The sequence below is a fragment of the Clinocottus analis genome, unplaced genomic scaffold (genome assembly GCF_023055335.1).
Source record: "Clinocottus analis isolate CAN_PGR_092001 unplaced genomic scaffold, fCliAna1.0.p SCAF_1, whole genome shotgun sequence".
Taxonomy (NCBI): Eukaryota; Metazoa; Chordata; class Actinopteri; order Perciformes; family Cottidae; genus Clinocottus; species Clinocottus analis.
Window position 1 is genome coordinate 11,069,169 of NW_027175820.1, and position 22,110 is coordinate 11,091,278.

The 22,110-nt window shown below is 40.0% G+C and overlaps 2 protein-coding genes across 2 annotated transcripts; one reads left to right on the top strand and one right to left on the bottom strand.

Moving 5' to 3' along the window:
* Positions 1–268: 268 nt before the first annotated feature.
* Positions 269–14,248, top strand: slc22a31 (solute carrier family 22 member 31). The gene is made up of 9 exons (XM_068574284.1): positions 269–691; positions 4,269–4,372; positions 6,384–6,538; positions 8,710–8,878; positions 9,431–9,576; positions 10,942–11,050; positions 11,184–11,398; positions 11,641–11,752; positions 12,180–14,248. Exons 1-9 carry the CDS (start codon positions 302–304, stop codon positions 12,622–12,624), a joined length of 1,845 nt encoding a protein of 614 aa, XP_068430385.1. The 5' UTR covers positions 269–301; the 3' UTR covers positions 12,625–14,248.
* A 178-nt stretch (positions 14,249–14,426) lies between these two features.
* Positions 14,427–21,004, bottom strand: dpep1 (dipeptidase 1). Its single transcript, XM_068575120.1, has 10 exons — positions 20,874–21,004; positions 20,497–20,623; positions 18,235–18,367; positions 18,002–18,152; positions 17,177–17,246; positions 16,492–16,668; positions 16,143–16,227; positions 15,935–16,010; positions 15,673–15,808; positions 14,427–14,692 (listed from the first exon to the last, which is right to left on the bottom strand). Exons 1-10 carry the CDS (start codon positions 20,999–21,001, stop codon positions 14,525–14,527), a joined length of 1,251 nt encoding a protein of 416 aa, XP_068431221.1. The 5' UTR covers positions 21,002–21,004; the 3' UTR covers positions 14,427–14,524.
* Positions 21,005–22,110: the final 1,106 nt, after the last annotated feature.

Here is a 22,110-nt window from a genome sequence, read left to right on the forward strand (position 1 = left end):
TCACTTGTTTTATTGGTCACAATATCAACCATGTCTATAAATGCTCTGCTGGCTCACATAAATCCCCAAAAATATGTTGATTAGCAACAGATGTCCGGTCACTTTAGTTGCGTCATACGTGCTGACTATCCAGAAGTTTGCCACTGAGGCGGCAGAGCAGGTATCTCAACGGTCGATCCCGTGAGACCACGCCCCCTGCTCACCCGCGCGCACCTGCTGCTGCGTCGCGTGGCTTTCCAGTGTGCGCGCTCTCTGCGCCTCAGCCACAGAACCGCCTGTTACCGCGAACACTCCCCTCCAAATGGATTATGAGACGAAGATTGCCCCTCGCGCCGGCGGCTTTGGACGCTACAACCGAGTCGTGGTCGTTTTCAGCTGGTTCCCCAACTTCGCGGTCATGCTGAATCTATTCAGCGACGTGTTTTACACCGTCCTCCCGGACTCCTACCACTGCAAACCCGACCCGCAGCTTCTGCCCTCCGCTTTCCTCCCCAGCAACTTCTCCAGGCAGGGATACCTCAACCTCACCATCCCCTGGGTGAAGGGCTCCGGCCTCAGCCACTGTGAATTATTCAAGTACCCACCAAATGTCTCTGACTTTTCCGAAAAGGTCTCGAGGGAGAGGGTGTCCTGCACCCTGGGGTGGGAGTACGCCAATGCAGCGGGGCTCCAGAGCAACTTTGTCACCGAGGTAAGAGACTGTCCAGCCGGCAGGTGGCCGGGGTGAAGGCGAGGCCGAAGTCAATTTAAGTGTATTTATCCACATTGTTAGACTGAAGTGATGCTGCTGCACCACAGAGTTGTATTAAAAAAACACTTATTTGTATCCACACCACCACTGGAGGTTGTAGTTTACTACTTACGTGTCACGCTATTTCTATATAGAACAACAATGTTATTGGTTGTGTCACTTTCACAACTCGTACATGGCGTTGCAGATGATGCTGCTGAACGGGATTTCTTTCAGTTTCCGCTCCGTAAAAGCAGCTTTATTGCCGCAGGAAACATGTGTGGTCTTGAAGACGGATGTTGAGTCAATATTTGCTCCTGCTGAACAGTTGTTGCCCAGAGTCGTTTTCACTCATGTATCTGCTGTCTGGCACTCCGTTTCCCAGGGTCATACTATGAGTGATCCACCAGGCAATGGACATGTGACTATTTCTTAGACCATATAAATACACGTTTCGAATGTGTCATTATAAACTGTAGTGTTACAAATAGGAAAATTGTATTGGAGTTTGCTTTTAACTTCTCTTTTGACTTTCAATTTGAGAGATTCAGAAGCTGAATATTGATCCTCTTTAAACGTTGCATCCATACTTCAGATAAGACTGAACACAGATATTGAGTTTCAATGTGAGTGTGTCCTGACGAGTAACTACATGTGTAAAGAAGCAGCAGAAACATGTTTATCTCCTTCTCACTCTGTTCTCCTGAACTTCAGCTATTTAAGGATCCATCCCGGTCTGCAAATATTGATAACAAGTTCTTACAAAAATATTTGTCAATGTGACCTTGTACACGCGCCTCCCCTCTGTCTCGCTACAGTATTTTGTAACTCATTAAGACAATATCAGAGTATTTGGCAGAATTTCTTAACTGTAGTAGTTAGAGTTGGGTCTGACAAGCACAGCAGAGTCGTCATGGCCTTTTTTTTTCTCTCCAGAGTAGTGTCATGGTCTCAAGGAAATAGATCCAGGCAGTGAGGAGACTTTTTCTTCCTCTCTTTCCCTGGTGACATACTCTGGCGCTGGGAAGTCTGAGGCCTGCATGTTCCTTCCTGAGACCCTGAATGCCTCCTCCACCAACAGCAGCTTCCTCTGTACGCGACGTCATTCGCTGTGACAAAGGAAAACTTTATTAAAGGAAAAAACATCAGTACAATAGTGCTCCTCAACTTCCAATGCAGGGACTGGAGGAAACAACAAAAGCATCTTAAAGTACAACAATCTGACACGATCCACTGAAGGTGAAAATGAGGGCTTTATGACCCAGATCTGAGGTGATATTGTCTGCTCATGGCCGCTCTTCCTCTTTGCTCGAGCCTTTTTCATTGGATTGGCTTGTTTTCCAATTCCTTATTCCTGGCTGCATTAAGGAAACCTTCAGAAGCAAACTGTGCCTATTTGAGTCCAACAGAGTTGTTTCTCCCAAGAAGGCAAACTCATGGGATGTTTGACAGGAGCTGATCCAACCACTCCTTAATTACCCTGAGCACTTGGGTACATAATGGGGAAACCAGCTGACTGTCCCACATGATGTGTAGATTAACACTTCTTTCTTTTTTTAAATATATTTATAATTTAGTGCACAGAGGTCACTGCTTGAACTTCTGGCCAGTGGAAAGTTGGGGAAGACTAACGTACCGCGGATCCACTCCAGCAGGCCGGTGGTCATAGAGTTTTAATTTTTTTGTCTCTGACAGTAGACAGTGATCTGGTTGGTGTTGCACATGCTGTAAAATAACTCTTACATGACCAGGAGAAATCATAATGACATTCCTGATATGGGAAAATGGCGCTAGCAAAGTTAAGCAGTGCTCACAAGTGAACCCTCACCATCTGGAAAGAATACTTATTATATTAACTGAATGAGCCTAAAACTCCGTCTGTGATGGAATTAGATCTCATTCTGATGTGAGCGTACCTTTCTATTATATTATTCTTCGAGCACATATCCTACTTAGAGGTATTGTTTCAAATTATTAATAGGCTACCACAGTGCCAATCATACCTGAGTTTCAGTACTTTAAAAAAATATGAAACCATTTTAAGTTAAACGTCTTATGATAAATCTGTCTTCTGTAACATTTTACAAGTATGCCTCTGAAATCGGAAATTCACAAACCATCAGTCCATAGAATATGTAAAACAATAAAAGTATGGTCTTAGAAACCATTTAAGCATTTAATACCTTCAAAGTGTTTTGTAACTTGAGGCTTGGTACTCTGACCTAGAAACGCATGAGTGTTGTGGATGTGCACTATTCCTGTGAATATTGATCCCATAGCAAGTACACGCTAGAGCCTTGCAGTTTAAAGGACGGTCCAAAGAGGAATAAGCATTACACATTATTTGTTTTGTTTTTATTAATTTTTGTTGATTACAAACTTTGTATCCTCTGTGTGTGTACTACGGTCATAAAGAGTGCAGTATAAGAGACACATGGTGGGGTATAGTTCGCTGAAAGGCAGCGACTGGTACTAAGCGGGCGCAGAGCTGCTCTCCAGCTCTACTTTGAGCAATACTTTCTTCTAATGTAATAACTGTCAGCAGACATCTTAACTCAATTGGGGACGCCGTGATCTACATTCCTGCTTCCTCACAGAAATCTCTGTTTGGGTTACATGCAGCATATTGGACTTTTTTTTCATGTGCCTTTTCAAGTCTTTGATTATACTAATCATCATATTTTGGAGATTAATTCAGTTAACCACATCTTAATCATTGATACATATCATTCACTAAACATGTATTTGGGAAGTGCTTTATATATATACTGGTAATCACATGTACCCTACTGTAATTTTTTTAAGCGTGCTACAAGTTTCCCTTGATTCCAGGAAGGCACTGTTTGGAGTCTAGACTACAATGATACTCTGTGCTTTATAAAAGTGTGTGTGTGTGTGTGTGTGTGTGTGTGTGTGTGTGTGTGTGTGTGTGTGTGTGTGTGTGTGTGTGTGTGTGTGTGTGTGTGTGTGTGTGTGTGTAATAAAAGTTAAAGAATGACTATATCCCATATTTTTCTTTTTAAGAAATTACTAAAAACAACAATAAATTCATCGTTCTAACAACTTTTGCCTTGATATCCATTATTTCTAAATGCAACAGGCCGCCATTGTAGTTGCAAAAATCTATTTTAAACATCTGATTGAGTTACACAAAGTGGCATTTTCCTTAACTGCAATGCACCCGAGCACTGTGGTTTGCTTTAAATATTGTGATCTGTTTTTAGAGTCATCAGTGGGAACCAATGGGCCTGCCATAGACGGGGTCGTAAAGTAAGCTCTATCAACTAATGAAATGTAAAAGTAAATAACAGTATAATCCTTTACCCTTTTAATAAGGGGAGGGGGGGGGGGGAAGCACACACCTTTTCACCAGTTGGTACAATATGCAAAAGTTAATTTCTGATGCCTGCTAACTGCATGCAGCGTTTTTACCCAAAGTTCAGGACGTTTCTTTTTTGTCTTTTTTGGTCAACATTACTGTTTTCGCTGTGTTTTTGTCCGAGAACGTGTCAATGTACTTCTGTGTCTTTCTTTGCAGTGGAACCTGGTTTGCAGTGACTACTGGAAAATCCCTTTGCAGCATGTCTGCATCATGACTGGATGGGTTTTGGGATACATCCTTCTTGGTACATTGTGCGACTGGTGAGTAATAATCACATTTTATATGGAACTTAAGCGTGTTCAACTACTTTTATGCCACATACTATACTCATAGTTTTACCATGGCTTTTTCACTGAATAGTTGTTTGACATACACTCCTAAAAATTGTGTGACATACTCTACTTTGACTTGACGCAGTATACTACATACCATAATTTGACGTCTTACAAGTTTTTTAGACATACTATGTTATATTTACTTTTGGCTTGTGAAAAATACTAAGCTATTGTTATTCATTTTATGCAACTTTTGAAAAATTGAATATACTATCATTTTTTAATGACTTTTTTGACTAGTCTAAAGCCTCACAGTAAGGTTGAGCAGGCAGGGCGAGCTGTGCCTCGGGCTGGAAGGCAGTCTGATAGGAAGTGGGCAGGGCAGGCAGGCAGGCAGAGGCACAGGTAGAAAATAAAGTCTCCACATTGAAGAAGTGAACGATCTGAGTCGACTGGAGCTGGCGTGGTGTGGAACTTGATTAGAGAATTGGTCTCAGGTGTGCAGATTTTTTAATCATTTTTTTTTAGTAAGGTTCATTTACTGGATCTCCATTAGCTGATGCCTTAGCGGCCGCTAATCTTGCTGGGCTCCACAGAAAGGACAAAATATAATGCATACAAAAACGTGCAAAACATAACGTGAAAGAAACAAAAATTTGTACAAACAGAATAAAAATACTAACAAAATAGTACAGTCAGATACCTAGTGCAGTCGAGAACTAGGACGTGTGTCATGCTGTGCATCCGTAATTTCTACAAAAAAGGAGCAGATCTCTACAAAAGCATCGGAAAACGTCAAGTGGTTAATGGCCTGAGCTGCGCCTTTTAATTGTTTTTTAAATGACAGATATTACCTGTGTGTTGTTCAGGTCGAGTTTGTTCATTATCACCCAATCAGACACTTTCTCCAGATCCTGATTCAGAACGGTTGCAAGTTCCAGTTTGTTTGAAGCGACGCTATACAGTGTTGTGTCATCAGCATACATCACCATGTTGGAATTCTTATTTGACAAAGGGAGATCATTTGTGAAAATGGAAAAGGGTAAAGGGCCTAAGCAACTTCCTTGTGGAACTCCACAGCTAACATATCTAGAGTCTGATAAACTACCTTTTATAAAAGACTCTTTGCGATCTCTCAGAAAGATAACTGACCATCTAATAGAGAGCGGTAATTGATTGCATGAGGAGAGGGATGACAAGCAGAGAACGAGGACAAGCAGATGTCCAAACGGGAGACGCAACGACAAAGAGAAGTTGTCAGACTATGTATGACTATTAAGTATTCTTTTGACATAATATGACTTTCTGACATACTGTACTATAAATGTTCTATTAAATGTTTGACATACTAGTCTATGACTTTACTAGGACCTTTGTTCAAGATACTAACTATACTATAATTTTGATAATTTTTCTTAGTATTTTAATTTACTATACTATGACTTGCTATGTCTCTTCTTACACACCATAGATTCTTTAAAAAATATTAGTATACTATAATAATTTAATAACTTTTTTGGTATACTGCTATATTATAAAGTATGACTTCCTGTACTATAACTTTAAATGTAATGCATTACTTTGACTTTTAAGACTAAGAAAATGCTTAGAAAAACAACCCAAACACACAACTCCGCCTACCGTACATAGTTACCGAGCTTGGTAGCTATTTGTGCAGTCTTGTTAAGATACATAAATAAAAGAATATGTTAGATTATGTTAGGATGTCTGTGCTCTGGCTTACAGTAGCTCACCAGCTGATTAGTTACCATTAAGAAATACAAAGTAGAATGAAAAGGACATTTCTATGTCATGTTGAAATAAAATGTATGTTCTCGATTATGCTTACAACTTGTATTTTAAAATAATGTATTAACAAATCACTAATTACATATTAATTTATTTGGAATGAACACTTTGTAGCTCCTTAATTTCACTTGTGTGTGTTTTTCTGCATAATAAATAAGAGTAATGTGACAATAATGTGTGTTTTCAGGCTGGGTCGTCGGAGATGTTTCCTCTTCTCCATCAGTCTGTCGAGTCTGATAGGGGTGGCCGTATGTTTATCCAACAGTATGGTGGTGTTTCTGCTGCTGCGTCTCTCTCAGGGCGCCATGCTCGCCGGGGTGTTCATATCCTCGTATATTGCCAGTGAGTATCCTGCATGTGCATTTAAATGTCCTCCAACTCATCCTGCAGTTAAGTTCCTTTCACCTTACTTGGTTATTGACTTATCCAGAGGATGGAGGAAAATAAACTTTTGTTTAGCGAGCACTTTTGGATTCTTGGCCGTTGTTCTGAGTCATTCGCTGGAACTGAGTTTATCCAAATATCATGTTTTTGCTCAGTCACATTTCACTAGTATTTGTTATTGTTACATTTTGCTTTACTCAATGAAAATATCTTAAAAACATTGAGATTAGACTGAAGGAAAATGCCCAATGCCAACTGGTGAACTATCATATTTGTCAAAAACAAGAAGGAAAACTGCAGAAAACTATAAGATGTTGTGACAGGTGAATTAAAAAACCTTCTATCTTTGTATTCCTATCTTATCTTTATTTCAAGAAACATAAATGACTGAGATAACACTTTTATTGCCGACGTTACGAACAAGCGCTGAAAGACAATATGACAATTAATGTAAATGTAATGTATATGATACAATTATTTGCCAGACGGGTAATAAATAGTTTTACTTTCTATGGTTTACAGGCAATGGGAAATGGAAGATTGTATCTCACTGTTATATTACCAGAGAGACTAATATTTACTTTTTACCTTTTGTCATACTATGAAATTTCATGACTTTACCTCAGCGTCACGAGCAAAACCAAATGTGATCTTATTTAAACAGTATATTATTTAAAAAGAGGCAGCAGATAAATGTAAAAGCATAATCTCCAATATCTTTATGACCTTGTAAGTAAGACAGAGCATCAGATCACATCCATTAGTCAAGACAAATGGTAGTTTATTATGTTAAGTACTTTTGTTATTGTGTGAAAACTTCAAGGTAAAAACGAGGCCTATTCATGGGAACTGAAAAGTAGAGATTTCCTACTTTTGAGATTCACCTTTGGAAGGCATTTGATATTGGGAATCCCAACCCAATGTAATCAATTTCATTGCTACTTCTGCTTCATCTTATATTTCTCTTCACAGTGGCGACGCCACTTCTGCAGGAAGTTTTTGATAATGAGATATCTCTGTCTGGTAGGGATACATAGCGTTTCAAATACAGCGTGTTTCCTTTCTGGAACTGTCCAAAACAAGAGTGAAGCGGCACGTACACGTAATAACATTAGCATTTGTAGAAAGTGCACATTCCTGCGTGGGAGCTGATCATACTAGGTAGTGGGCTCATCTGAAACACACATACGCACATTCTTCTGTGAATTCCTGCGAGGTCAGAGCTAGATTGAGTCCAGATTTTGGTTTTATAAGTTATTTTGATTTTGGGATGGGCGAGATGAGGGCCTGAGACTGTTTCTTAGCGATGTCCTGCCATTGCTGCTTCTCCTCAGAGAGGAGAAAACAATGGAAGAGCAGAACCAAAGGCAAGGAAGTGAGCAGGAGAGCAGGAAGTGAACTGCTAATTTTCCTTCTCTCTCCCCTTTCACATGGAGGAAATGTGGAAAGACAATCACGGGGGGGATGAGGGGAAATGAGGTTAAAGTTCAACAAAGACTCACACAGCTTGACATCTTTCCAAACACGTTTAAATCATTACTCAAGGTTAAAGACTACTTTATCTCTGAGTAGCTTTATCTGCGATGAACTAGCAAACAGAAGCGTGGATTCCATGTTTATTTTAATTTATTAACATTAAGATCCAATTCGCTGCACGTCCTTGGGTCCATATTCTACAATACTTCAATAAACATATTGTAGTATCTAGTACAACAGATAGCTCTACATAATTTCAGATTTGTTTATCAACTGTTATAGTGAAAGAAAGCAATAAGAAACACACCTAATTACATATAAATCAATTTGAATAGCTCTTTAGGCTCTTCAGGGGAGAAAAAAAAGTAACTTGTTTAGCGACTCAACAAATACAATTAAACGTTTTTATTTTAACATGTTTTAATACTTTATGGGGTCAAAAATCCTGGTAAGGAATTCCATGCCACAATAATGTACTGTTCTCTGTGTTGGACTAGTTTTACAATGGGGGCAATAAGGTAGCATTGCGTGGCAAAAGGTTTGTGTCCTGACAAAATAAATAATGGGCTTTAGGTCCGATGTATTTGTTTTGCTTCAGCTGTGTTTTGACGTTATCCGTCTTTCCTCTCTCTCTGTTCCCATCGCTCACTTAGGGCTAGAGCTGTGTGATCCTCCCCATCGTCTCGTGGTTGCCATGATCAGCGGCTTCTTTGCCATTTTCGCGGAGCTGCTGTTGCCGGGCTTCGCTGTTCTGTGCCGCGATTGGCCCGTTCTCCAGGCTGTGGCCACTTTGCCTCTGCTCCTGCTGCTTTCCTATTGGTGGTAGGTCGGTTTGTACTATTTGGGATGCGTAGGTGGGCATACCATGTGTTTTCTTTCGGTTAAGTATTAAGGGAAGATCATTGTTGTACGGTGGTGCTCAGTGTACTAGTCTGCGTTTGGAGTTGCTCTTGTGCCAAGCCCTCAACTTTCAGAAAACATTCCTGAATTCACAATTGGACTACATCAGTTTAAATACATACAACTCTACTTGGGAAATTCTTTTGACCACCACTCAGTTAGTTTATTTAAGTTATTAAGGAAGTCACATTGAGACCAATATTTATTTTCCAGAAGAGACCTGAGAACAAACATCCTAACAAGACAGTTGAGTTACACAAAGCAGTGTCTGGTGTCTGACCTCCACCAAGGATGTTAAATATCTCAGCATATTGGATAGTATAGTATGCTGATGCCTTCTAGCTACCAGTGATACAAGTAATGTTACAAGGACAACATTTTTTCTTTGTTGCCAAAACAAATATATCACCTGTTTTGTGTCAATGTCACAGAGAGTGTCTGAGCTTTGTATGATTACAGACTGGTTTTCCTCAGCTGTGCGTCCGTGTTTCCCGAGTCTCCTCGCTGGCTGCTGGCCACAGCTCAGATCCTCCAGGCCAAGAGGAGCCTCCAGGAATTCTCCACCAGGAACGGTGTTTGTCTGCACAATGAAATCTACCCTGGTGAAACCCTGCTGTCAGGTACACACAAACACACACATACCTGTGAATGAGCGCAGGCAAAAACTATTGTTAATATCCTTGATTTCCTTGAGTTCCTTGTAGTAAGTATTCCCACATGATTCCAAATTGGCTTAAAATACCAAATATTTTATATTTAGGTATGTCTTTAGCTGTTATGTTTTATCCAACCAACAGTCCAAACCCCAAAGTCACCCAGTTATCAATATCATAAAATCCAAAGCAGAGAATCCTCATAATGTAAAAGCTTTTTAAGGCATTTGTGCTAGAAAAATGACAAACGATGAATCAATCTTCAACTTTAAGTTGTTTTAAGTTGATGTTTTGCCCTTACTGCTCTAGGCTGTACGTGATATAACCCCTAAATTTGACTGATCATGATTCACCACACGTCATCTTAGTACTTCATCAAATCCATCTGTTATGGAGATGATGTGTCTGATTGACTTTGATGCAGTAGTAATATAACCCCGTTCAAATTACATTATTGCATAAACCTTCTGCTGATTGCATGTCTCAATTTTAAGAGCGAAGAATTGGACATACTATATTACAACTTTTTTTCATGGCATACTTAGCTATGATGTTTTTTACATTTTGAATGACTTTATGACACAGTATACATATGTCCTACAAATATTGTAGTATATCTAAACATATGTTTTTATGTAACTATTTAACAACTTTTTAAGATATATTTTACTTAAATGTTGGGGTATTTTTTTACCTTAAATTATGACATACTCTAAATGTTAACATATACTTTACTGTGCCGATTTTATGGCGTAATGTTTCATGACACGTTATGGCATACTATTCTATGAATTTGCACAAGAGTGAGATGAATTACAGCATGGAGATCAAGGGACCCTTCTACTTTCTAACTGTCTGAGACTGTTTTCCCTGGTTTAACCAAAGTAGCCCTACAAACCTTGATCATGTTCATACAGCTGTGAGACTGCTTTCTCCTGAATGAACATGCTTTCAGCCAACCAGTGAGCCCCTTTAAATGTGCATGAAAAGGGCCAAGGCCAGCAAGCCACAGGGACAAATCCAATGAAGGGGATCTGCCCTGAACAAGCATAAACATTCACTTGTATTCAAGGATGGACTGATTTAGATTGTAGCGATAAAAGATGATAAGTGGTGACTGGTTGGACTGACAACAATTGAAACTGCAACTTGATTGGTTGGCAGAGGCCTACATGAACTGCAAGGTGGGAGTTCAAGTTCAATCCGTATGTTGACTCAATGTCATTTAGCATATAACTATTGCAGTCACTAGTTAGATGTATTTCTCCTCCTGAATTCCACTATGTGGATGTGTTAAATTTTGCATTTTCCCCACTTTTTTCCGGCTCATAGAGATAGATTCTGCATACGGAGAAGACTGTCAGCCGGCGTATCTTTCAGTTCTGGAACTGCGTCGGACTCGTGTCATCTGGAAAAACTGCCTCATCCTGAGCTTCACGCTGTGAGTTCTTATGCTTAGTCTGAAAGCGTAAACTCCCCATGACTTGTCCATGAGATGCAGGACTTCCATTTCATGATACAAGTGACATGTTGGCTTCACAGTGAACGTTACATGTCTCTTAACTCCCTTTCAGATTCATTGGAACAGGGATCCAGTACTGTTTCACCAGAAACCTGCACAGTTACTCTTCCAACTTCTACTTTAGCTACTTCCTCCGAGTGATAACCGGAGCTCTGGCCTGCATCTTCATCTGCTTGTCTGTCAACCACTTTGGTCGCCGTGGTATGCTTCTGCTCTCCGCCATCGTCACTGGACTGTCATCGCTGCTGCTGCTGGCCCTCACTCAGTGTAAATACCAGCCTCACCTCTTGTTTACGTTAACTTTGTTTTACTTTAAATAGCATTTCTATTTTGATAAAAAGATGGATTTAACTTGTCACACATTTCTTGACTTCCCCATGCTTTTCAAAAAAACTTGAAGCCATGCTATTCACATGAAAAAATGTCAAGGTTTGGGTGATGTCAGATTATCTCAGCTCTGAATTGGGCAGTTATAATTTAATCAGTCTATTGTCCTTTCTATGTGTCAGATCTGCATGGAGGCCTGGTGTTGGTGCTCTCTATCGTGGGTCTGCTGTTCTCTCAAGCTCTTGCCATGCTCAGTGCGTTCTTTGCCAGTGAGGTGATGCCGACCGTGGTTCGGTAAGTGTCTGTCTGACAAAAGTGATGAGGCTGTTGATGTTATCTGATAGTCAACAAATCCCCATGAAATGACCAAACTAAACAACCCATTAATCCTACTAAGAAGTATTGCCTGTGCTGCTGAAGCCTGATGGAGCTTATTTGTAATATGTATTAGTCCACTTCTAAAATAGTCCCTGTCAAATGCACAATTACTCCTGAGGATCTTTTGCTAAAAACTACAGTGCCCAAATGTTTCAGGAACTGTTGTAGGAACACACATGTGTGGGCTGGAGTCCTGCAGGGTAGGAAAGTTGGCAAGTATAGAGACAGATAATGTCAACACAATATACAAAGTATTGTCTGATTATTCCACCTAGGGGCCTCCCTTGTTGATTTTCATCCTCCTTTTCCTGTTCCTCTTCCCTCTCTTTCATCTCTCTGCCAGCGGTGGTAGCCTTGGCCTGGTGCTGGCATCTGGCTGTATTGGCATGGCTGCCTCTTCCTTAATGGAGCTCCAGAACAACGGTGGCTACTTTCTCCACCATGTTGTCTTCGCCTCCTTCGCGGTCCTCTCTGTTCTCTGCATCATGCTCCTGCCTGAAAGCAAACGCAAGCCGCTCCCGGACTCCCTGAAGGAGGGAGAGAACCAACGCCGGCCTGCTCTCTTCCTGTCCCGGCCCGACAGGGACAATTTGCCGTTACTCTGTGCACAGCCACCTTTATCAGAGTACAACCCTGATAACTATTCCCGTTTGGTCTCTGCAACCAGGAGGATGTTGACTAAAGACACCTTGCCTTATAGGATTGCAGTACCAACTCATGCCCCTCTGCTGTCAGACAGTGAAACACATGGACAAGAGAATGAGGCACTGAGAGAGGTCATGTTTTAACTCATCCTCCTGTGTACAGACTTGGATTATCCGTTGTCCTTCTTCTAGACATACCTCAACAGACATTTCATTTATTTCATTATTTTACAAGTAATTGGTTGGTCATAACTAGCCTGAAGAACTGACCTGGGCTCAGAGCGCGATGTCTCCAAGTCTATCAATTTCCAGTCTTCTTTTGTTGCGTTTTACACTTGAAGCCATGACTGTGCTGTGTCACTTATGTCCTAATGCGCTCAGAGACCTTCTTTAACTAAGGTGAGGGTTTGAACTGTAACGTATGTTATGTGGTAGATTCCCTTGAGCATACAGTTGAGGTCTGTGTAGAGGCATTTAAACTAAATAGTCAGACACTTGTTTTACCAGAGAAGCTTGCTCAATTGTGCTGATGCTGTAGATCATGTGAGCTGCCGTCCTTTGTCCATTTATTAGCTACTCATGCACTTTCCATTAAGTCGCATTCACCAGCAGTGTCTCTGTGCTGAGGGGATCCAGAGGACACACAAAACTAGTTGACATTGTCTTTGTGGAGTCTTGGCATTCTTGTGAAGCACACAAGAGGGCGCTTCTCAATGAAGCACTGGTCATTGAATATGAAGACTGAGTCAAAGGCTATTCCTCTGGCATTTTCAATGCTTTCTTGTGCCACTGGCAAACCTGGTCAAACTATTTCACTTCAAAGAATTTGGACGTGGGTAAATAACACCAGATATCAGCCAATGGATTCGGCCTGTGACTGACAGCAGGTTTGTTTAGTCTATAAACCAATTTGTTAAAAACTAGGATTTAAAGGTGCTATTTTTGCATTGCGTTCCCCTTGAAGTAGCCAATACATATGTACTAAACACTGTAACTGGCAGACATTGTTTTGTATCTGTATTTGATATATTATGATTAATAGTGATGCCATTTTGCCTGGGAATGCCATAAGATCTTGTGTGGACTAACAAGTTATTTCTAAAGTAGTTTTTTTTACTGAAAGGATGATGAAAATGTCATGGCTGCCATAAATAATAAGAAAAACACACCACTGGTTGGGTCTTTAGAAGATTTAATTGTGTAATCGTAACTAAATGTGCTAAAGATGCTTTTATATTAACTGAAGCACCTCCAGTTGATCAAGCAAAACATGTACAGTTTTTTATGTTGAAACTCTTTCCATGGATTGTTATCTTGTCATTGTTCTTACCAAGTGAAAACCTGAGTGACGAACACATATTGCCTTGTTTGTATCTTAACCTTCAAGTTGCCAAACTAAGTCAAGTCAAATGTTCTGACCAACTTAATCTGTAAATTAAATTCAAAATGTGCAAATCACAAAAGCACTGTTGAGAAGCCACAGAGGTGTTTGACTGGTTAGTTGTTACCCTCTCAGACCACTAGGTGGAGCAATGCACCGTACTACCTCCTGTGAAAATGTCAGTTGGCAGATGTTGAGGCATAATTATGTGTGTAGTCGGATTACAATGGTACGACTTAGTCCGTATGTCATTGTCATCACACACTAACATTTGCCCAGAGCAGTCGCTTTCTGACAGTGTTATGGTGCGACTAGTAAGGTTAAACAACCAGATGAGACCAATAAACTTAACTTGGTCCGACATTATAATCACTGTGCTACTGTCTTTTTTCCCCTAATAACTGTTAAGTGTTGGTCAGTTTTTTGATCATTTGTAGTACAACTAACTTGCAGAAAACCTTTCAAATCAGATAAAAACAAGCTGTTCATAAAGACATTTAAACAGTAAAGTGAAATTACTTGGTGATTCCGTCAGTGCAGAGGATATGTCAAAAACATCCCAACATTTTAATCAGACTTTATTTGTGTTCGCAGACAAATTTTACATACATTTACAAACCATCAGATGCAGTGATAAGCAGCTTATGAAACTGTTCAAACTGTTCATGTGATAAGAGCCTGGAGAGCCAATGTGAGTACGAGGGCCAGTGTGCCGAGTGAGTGCACGGCTCCAGCGTTGCGGTAACCATAGCTTGTCCTGCACGAGGTCTTCACCTCATTAAACGGAATAGGAACATCATCTGGACTCTTGCCTTTGAGATTGTCACGGACCTGACGCACACAAAGATAAGACCGTCAGGCAGTAGACAAAGAGGCAGTATGACAGGTGTGTGTTTGTGTGTGTGTGTGTGTGAGACTCATAGGGTCCACCTGCGACCACAGCACCTCGTCCGTCATGATAAAAAGAGACAATTCTATTTACTTTTCTGAGTCATCTGTATTTAAGCTGCAGGTTTCTGAACTGAGATCCAAACCTTTGAATGTACCGACTAATCATAATAACTGCTTTTGACTGATCAGCCTTTCATTGTTGTGGCCACCAAGTACTGAAAGTACAAGATGAATATAATGGATTGTTAAGTGAGATTTGTGCCATGTCTTGTAATTTGAGTGCACTAACACATGTTCAGTTTATAGGAGGAAACAAAGCTTTGCACAAATAGAAAATAATCAGTACTCATAATGCATGCAAATGGCCTATCACAGTGGATTATTAACATTATTGATGCATTTATATGTACGGGGCATTTTACTATTGTAGTTGGTCAAGGTGGAGCTATTTTTATTACAATCCTATATGGTCTAGTTTATTCTACAGTAGCCCCTCATATTATATACAATCATCATAGGTTTTATATGAAAAATCCTAATATGTCAAGTAACTATTTTCAAGTGAACTTAGTGCAGTAAAAATTTACAATATTTCTTTCTAAAATGTGATGGGGAAAGTAGCGTGCAATCAAAATGTGTAGTACTCTGTTACATTCCACCACTGCCAATGGTTCCTGTTTGCACAGTTTCTAATGATGAACAGACAACACTGGATTACTTTTGACATCGAAGAAAATTCCTGAATATCATGATTACTTAGATCTTGAAGAGTAAACGTGTACTGCAGGGCGTGGCAGTAAACCATGCACAACAACATTGGCCGAAAGCATACATTAAAAGTTTGTAGCCGTCTATTTTTTTTTACATGTATAGGCTCCAAGCCCAAATCAAGACGACCCTGACGTGTGCTTGTGTCTCACCTTCTCAGCCTCTCTGAGGACTTTGAGCAGGTTGTTTCCAAGAGCAGCTTTGGTCTCCTCATCAGTCCATCCTCTCCTCAGCAGTTCAGCCACCACTTTGGGCACCTTGGACACATCCTCCAGACCCTCTGGGAGTCTGAGAGGATGACGTGCAGAGAAATACAGTTCAGTGATTGTTGTCTTTCACTTATTCCACTTATCTTCTCCAGTGTTGCAACCAGAATCAAATGTTTATGTTAAAGTTTCTATGTTTTGAACTCGCCTTGTCACCCCGTCGTAATCTCCACCAAAACCAATGATTTCCGCCCCGGCCACCTTCTTTATATGGTCAAAGTGATCTGTGATGAAAGCAGGAAACGTGGAGATAAATGCGATTGACACAAGGTGGTTATTATTCTTATATAAAGAACGATAAATGTTAATATTTAACTCGGTTTACAGCAGCCGTCATAATCATAACTGTAGTTTACCAGCAACATTTGAGATGTTCGCAGTTTTGCTGCAGGTCACATAATCATTGTAGAAGTTCACCATGACGATTCCTCCCTTTGCTTTCTGGAAAGACAAACAGGATGTTGCATGGCAGTAAAACTGCTATTATCTGTTGTGACATCTGACAGTGCTGCACAATAACCCTCTTGTTTCCTGGTGTATTGCCTTTTACCAGGAAACTTACATGATGCACATCTCACTTGAACTGGACACAAGGTGCGCATTCTCAATATCAGTGGAAAGATATTGTGTATCCAAACCGTTTTTGGCTCGTGACCCTTTACAAAAACAAGTGTCTAGTTGGGACTTCTTGCTAGTACCACTCACCACTTTAGTGAGAACATCATCTGGGACGTTCCTCTTGTGTGGACAGATGCTGTAGGCGGAGGAGTGGCTGAAGATGACCGGAGCTTCGGACATGTCCAACACCTGGTTCATCACTGCTTCAGTCACATGAGCCAGGTCGATCAGCATCCCCAGGCGGTTCATTTCCACTATTATTTGCTGTTTTAAGCAGAAACGAAAAGGCTTATTTTGATTTAAATACATTCATGGTTACCGAAATTATAAAACTTGCTAAAATCCTTATTTATTTTTTGTTTCTAATGTCCCTGGTTTCCCCCTCCATGAAATAACAGTAAGTATAAGAAAAGCACTGCTTAATAATGTTTTCACTCTGTGTTTTGACATCAACAGCATTAAAAAGCCTGATTTAGTTCGATGCTGTAGGACTGTTAATCTAACTTGTTGGATGAATGTGTTATAGAATAGAAAATACTTTTCCAAATATATGTACATAATAGACATGAGTAGATTAGTTGTATTTCATGGAATATATCTGGTTGCTACAACACAGTCGTGCTAGAAGATTTTAATTGTGTATGTTGACATTTTATTTTTACGCATATTTAAAGTAAAGTTCGTCATGGTACTGATGAACTCAAACTGGAAGACACGTGTAACTTATTACACTTTTAAAGCATAATTTGCCCCTCCCTGTCGGTTCACTGACCTTGCCAAATGGGGACAGGCCATTATGTTGAGATGGCTCTGATCCTGTGTCAACGAGCCAGTTATCCGCCCTGACGAGAAAAAAATAGTTACCATACTTAAATGTGGTGATTCAAATGTGCAATGTGAGAGTATTAGTAGTATATTTTGAATATAAATAAAGTGCATATTCTCATACAGAACAAATAAGTAAACAATAATCAGGTGAAAAAACACACCGATACAGTTAAGAGCTGTCAGGGATGAAAAATTCAAAAATCTCTATTTCCTTTTGTATAATTCATGAGGCTTTTCTTCTCCAGTTACGTAACATTTATCCACCTGAAGTGATCACAGGATCTGATACTGTGGCTGGAGAGCTCAACAGCCCTGCAGGAATCCCCCAAACTCCCAACAGCACAATCTAAACGGACCATGACGTCTGATTGTAATCCACCACGCATACAAGACCGAGCATAGCTGAAAGCTAAGAGAGCAAGAGTAAAAAGAGCATTTATAAATTGTTTATGTTGTTTAAGTGGGACATTGACAAGTATATATGTGCATAAGGCAGTGGTCAAATATAACTAAGTATATTTATTTGCGGTGCTTGGGTATTTTAATTTTATGATCATTTGTACGTTTGACTTCACTACATTTATTTGATTGTGCTTCTCATAACTTTTTTTTACAAATCAATCAATGATGAATTGTGAATTAAATGATTCACTAGTTGTAGCCCAATATAAAATAGATAAAATTAAGCCGCACCTCAGACACACAGCTGCACGGCTTGTCTGACTGTTGTCGAGTAACATTTACTTGTAGTACTGGTGTCGACTCTTACCAGGGTGTGTTGCAGGAATGTGTGAGTGTGAGGTAGCGGACTCCCAGGTGGTACATGGCGCGCAGGGTGCCTAGACTGCTGTCCAGAGAGTGACCCCCCTCCACCCCGATCAGACTGGCTGTCTTGTTCATGTGGAAGGCCTCCATGATGTCTGTGCAGTGCAGAGATGAGACGAGATGAGGGATTAGGAGAAAGGTATGCACAGAGTAAATTACTCGTGCACCATGTCTCACCTTGGCTACTGGTGGCAAACATGAAGGTTTCTGGGTATTTTTGACACAGCCTGTGAACCACATCTATCTGCTCCAGTGTCTGTCTGACAGCATCTTTGTACTGAGTCTCACAGGGAACGTAGGCCGACCAGAACTGAAAGAGGAACAACACATTGAGAATTTATGATCAGCACTGCTTTGTATCCAGAGAAGCTTTATAGGGATGTTCCTCATTAGAACCACATGGCTTTTTATTACTTGAGTAATGATTAGGTAAGCTTTGTTTGTATACACAGATACAGTATCTCGTTTAAAAGAGCTCGCCTGGAAATTGGCTGGATGAAAATAAATACAATTTCACACAACGCATGCAAAAAAGGTCCGAGAGGTACAGAAAGAATCGTAGCTAGGCTTATTTCAAACAATTACATTTATTATTAAACATTTTTGAAATGCCATGCTTTAAAATGTATATTTTCTTTGCTCCAGTGTGCATTACATGAAAAGGTAGTTTTGTCAAGATCCTAGAATCCCTTCTGGTGACATTAAAGATTTGTCACCTGAACCATAGTGTGGTAGCCTTTAAAAACTGGAGAGAGAATTTCACTCAGGTGGCAGGGAGTTTATCAAGACTGGCATTGAATGAATCTCTTTCTGCACCTTTATAATATTAAGTTGAATGTGTAATCTGATGAATCACTGGAAGGGATGCACTGATCCCACTTTTCTCACTTTATCCCAAGACTTCAACTCAGATCTGTTCAAATCTTCAGTTTGGTACCACACGTTCCTAGTTCACCCTTGTTGGTGTTTACCTGTTCGGTTTGCAGACGCCTCCCACCTCCACCCCCCATTTGATCTAACCCACCAAGTGGTAATGAGCTTACAGCTCTTCTCCTCTCTTCACACGACTTTACAAGACATTTGGCCACAGTTGTGATGAAACAGCCGCAAACATGATCACCCATCTTTGGCCTAGTGTGTCCTGGGTTCCACTTGGTTCAGACCCATCACGTAAAAAGGCTTGAGTCCAGTCCCCCTCAAGGTGTTTGGTCCCAGAACCAGTGCTAAGCATGGAGATCTAGTTGATACAGCTTGCTCTTGGTTCGGCTCCTCCCATGACACCACTTTGCCTGAGATAGCCTCCTAGGAGCTCCTGGTCCATAATATCACAGCTCTCAGTAGCTCCTTCCAGGATGCTGATTGGGCACTAGCACTGGCTTGCGGGATACAAAGCATTACCTGAAGCTTGACTGCATACATTTCCGTGTGATAAGCAATGCAGAGTTTCTTGAGAGATCCTGTGACATCGCAGTAATCTTGCTGAGAGATGCAATCTGAGAGATGCACCAATACGTTGCCGACCTCTTAGGGATCTGTAGCAGGTTAAGTATCTGGATCAATCCTATAGTGTGAAAATAGTTTTGACCTAAAGCACATTAAAATACAAGTTACAGGGCGAGGGAAATATCAGGGGGCGGAGTCACAATTACTTATTTACCTACAAACTCCTGCAAACAGCCAATCTTTGCTGCCTAGACCAGCACACTAAAAACTTTGATATTTAGTTTGATCTAACGTAAAACGTTTAAAGGTTTAAGGTAATCGGAGACATCCTATAATATTTAATTAAGAGTGAAAATGAGTTGAATTGTTGCAAGGCACAAGTGCTTCTGAAGTCTAGAAAAAATATCATTAGATTAGATGGGTGACTTGATTTCACCTCTTAGTGATATCCATAGATTTGTTCATGAAATAATATCTATAAACTAGGGGTGCCCACACTTTTTGGGCTTGCAAGCTTCTTTTAAAATGACCAAGTCAAAAAATCTACCTACAATAATAATGGTAAATATATATATATCATCCTTATGACATTATGACACAGTATTGTATAGTTTGCGTGGTTGTAATACTTAAGGCTCGATTGTTGACTATTAGTCTCATGTTTAATTTAAAAACATATCTTGTGTGGTTGATAATAATAAATCCTATTTCTACAACACATACCAAAACCAGTAGTCATGTATTTCACAGACAGAGATAAAAAAAAAGAACGATGCAGTTACACGCACATTTCTACATAAATATATATTTATAATCACATATGAATAAATCCAAACGAGATCTGTAAACTACAATAAGCCTAAAAATGAAAACTAACAGGAAGTGAAATGTGAAGCCGTTTTGAAGATAATACAAGTGACCAAGCAGATATGGAATCACTTGATCTTGAAGAAATAGTTTCCTTTATTTTTCCAGAACATTTTGTTCTCTACATACCTGCGCTCCCAGCCGTCCCTTCTTGATTTTCGGGATGTTGGTGTGTGTCGTTTCCAGAGTGTTGAGATCTACCTTGTTGAGCTCGTTGTTAAATTGCTTCAGGAGCTGCCATGGTAGGTCGTTATGGCTGAAAGACCAGAAAGTTAAAAGGTCACACTCTCACAGATCCTTTTCTCAAAATTATAATCATCAACAGTGATTTAACAGCAGGGAGGTAAACTTTTGCCCAGCTTAGCTCTAGACATTGCCACCAGAAGTGGGCTTTTACGACAGAACATAATTGTTTCTTCTTGTCGTTGCATAAATAGCTGACGGTACATTATTAGAACCAAAATGCAGAGCACGCTTTACTTTATACAAAAGAGATTTCCACTTACCCGTCGATGAGCGGGGTCTCAGACATCAGCTGCAGAGCTCTGGTCATGAACGGATCCTCAGCCGAGGCGAAGGCACAAGAGCTGATCCATAGCGCCAGATATGCAGCTGAGATAACTTCAGAAAGCATTTCTTAAACTTTGACAGATCGTTTAATGCACTGCTCTACTTTGTCCCGAAACTTTCTTCTCTGTTAGCTCATTCACAATTTATTGACCTTTCTTTAACCTCTGTAGTCCTTTTACTAACTGCTGCTTCAACGGGTTGTTTAGTTTTTAGTTTCTTTCGATGCAGATTCTTTCAGATTTTCACTCAAGCTTTCAGTTTGTTTCTGTCCGATTACACCCTTGAAGATCAACTCCGCTCATTGCTCCTCCTCTGACGTGAGCCTGTTTCTCATTACAGCGTCTGAAGTCATAAATGCAGCACAGTAACTTAACAATTTTTACAATCTCTCCAGCTGTTAGACATTGCATGTTGGTTATTGTATAATTTACCTTTTGACTGCTTCTTCCACGGTTCACAAAATATGCAAAATGAATAGTTCAGTTTGAAGTGTGTTGTTTCTAGAACTGCTGAGCAGAACCAGCACAGCCGTCTGGAGCACATGAACCAGCTTCACTGTGAAGACGAGTTATTGTGAGTGTCATACGAAGTCACAATACTGTATGTGAAAGAAACGTATTCTATAAATTAAAACTCCAAACAATACAATTTGCTCCAGAGCTTAGATGATATGATGAAGAGACGCTGTATAATAAGGGTGTATGTGTTGATATGAATATATATTTGTTCTTATTCTCAATAAGCTCCAAACAAAACACCAAAGTCAACAATGAGTTGATTTAACTAGAAAGTATCATTTGTAATTAAAAAAAACAACCTTGCTAGAACATATTCCCATCGACCTGAATTGTTTTCCCAAAAACTATTTTAAAAAAATCAATGAGTCACACTGTTACACGATCTGACATTTTCCTCTCATATTGTCAACATGGTCAGTTGATCTGAAGTAAATCACACAAACACCGTCCTACCATTCTAAACTCTTTACTCCTTTTTAAGAGCTGTTAACTTTAAAACACTTAATTTAACCCACTTTTTGTTGGTTTTTATTATCATAAATGTGATATGATCTGCGTTTTGTTCTCTTTGGCGGGACCCATGGCATTAAAGCTGTGTTTTTGGCTCTTACTGCCCGGACCAGGCATATTATTTTCTTTGGGAATGTCACACCCA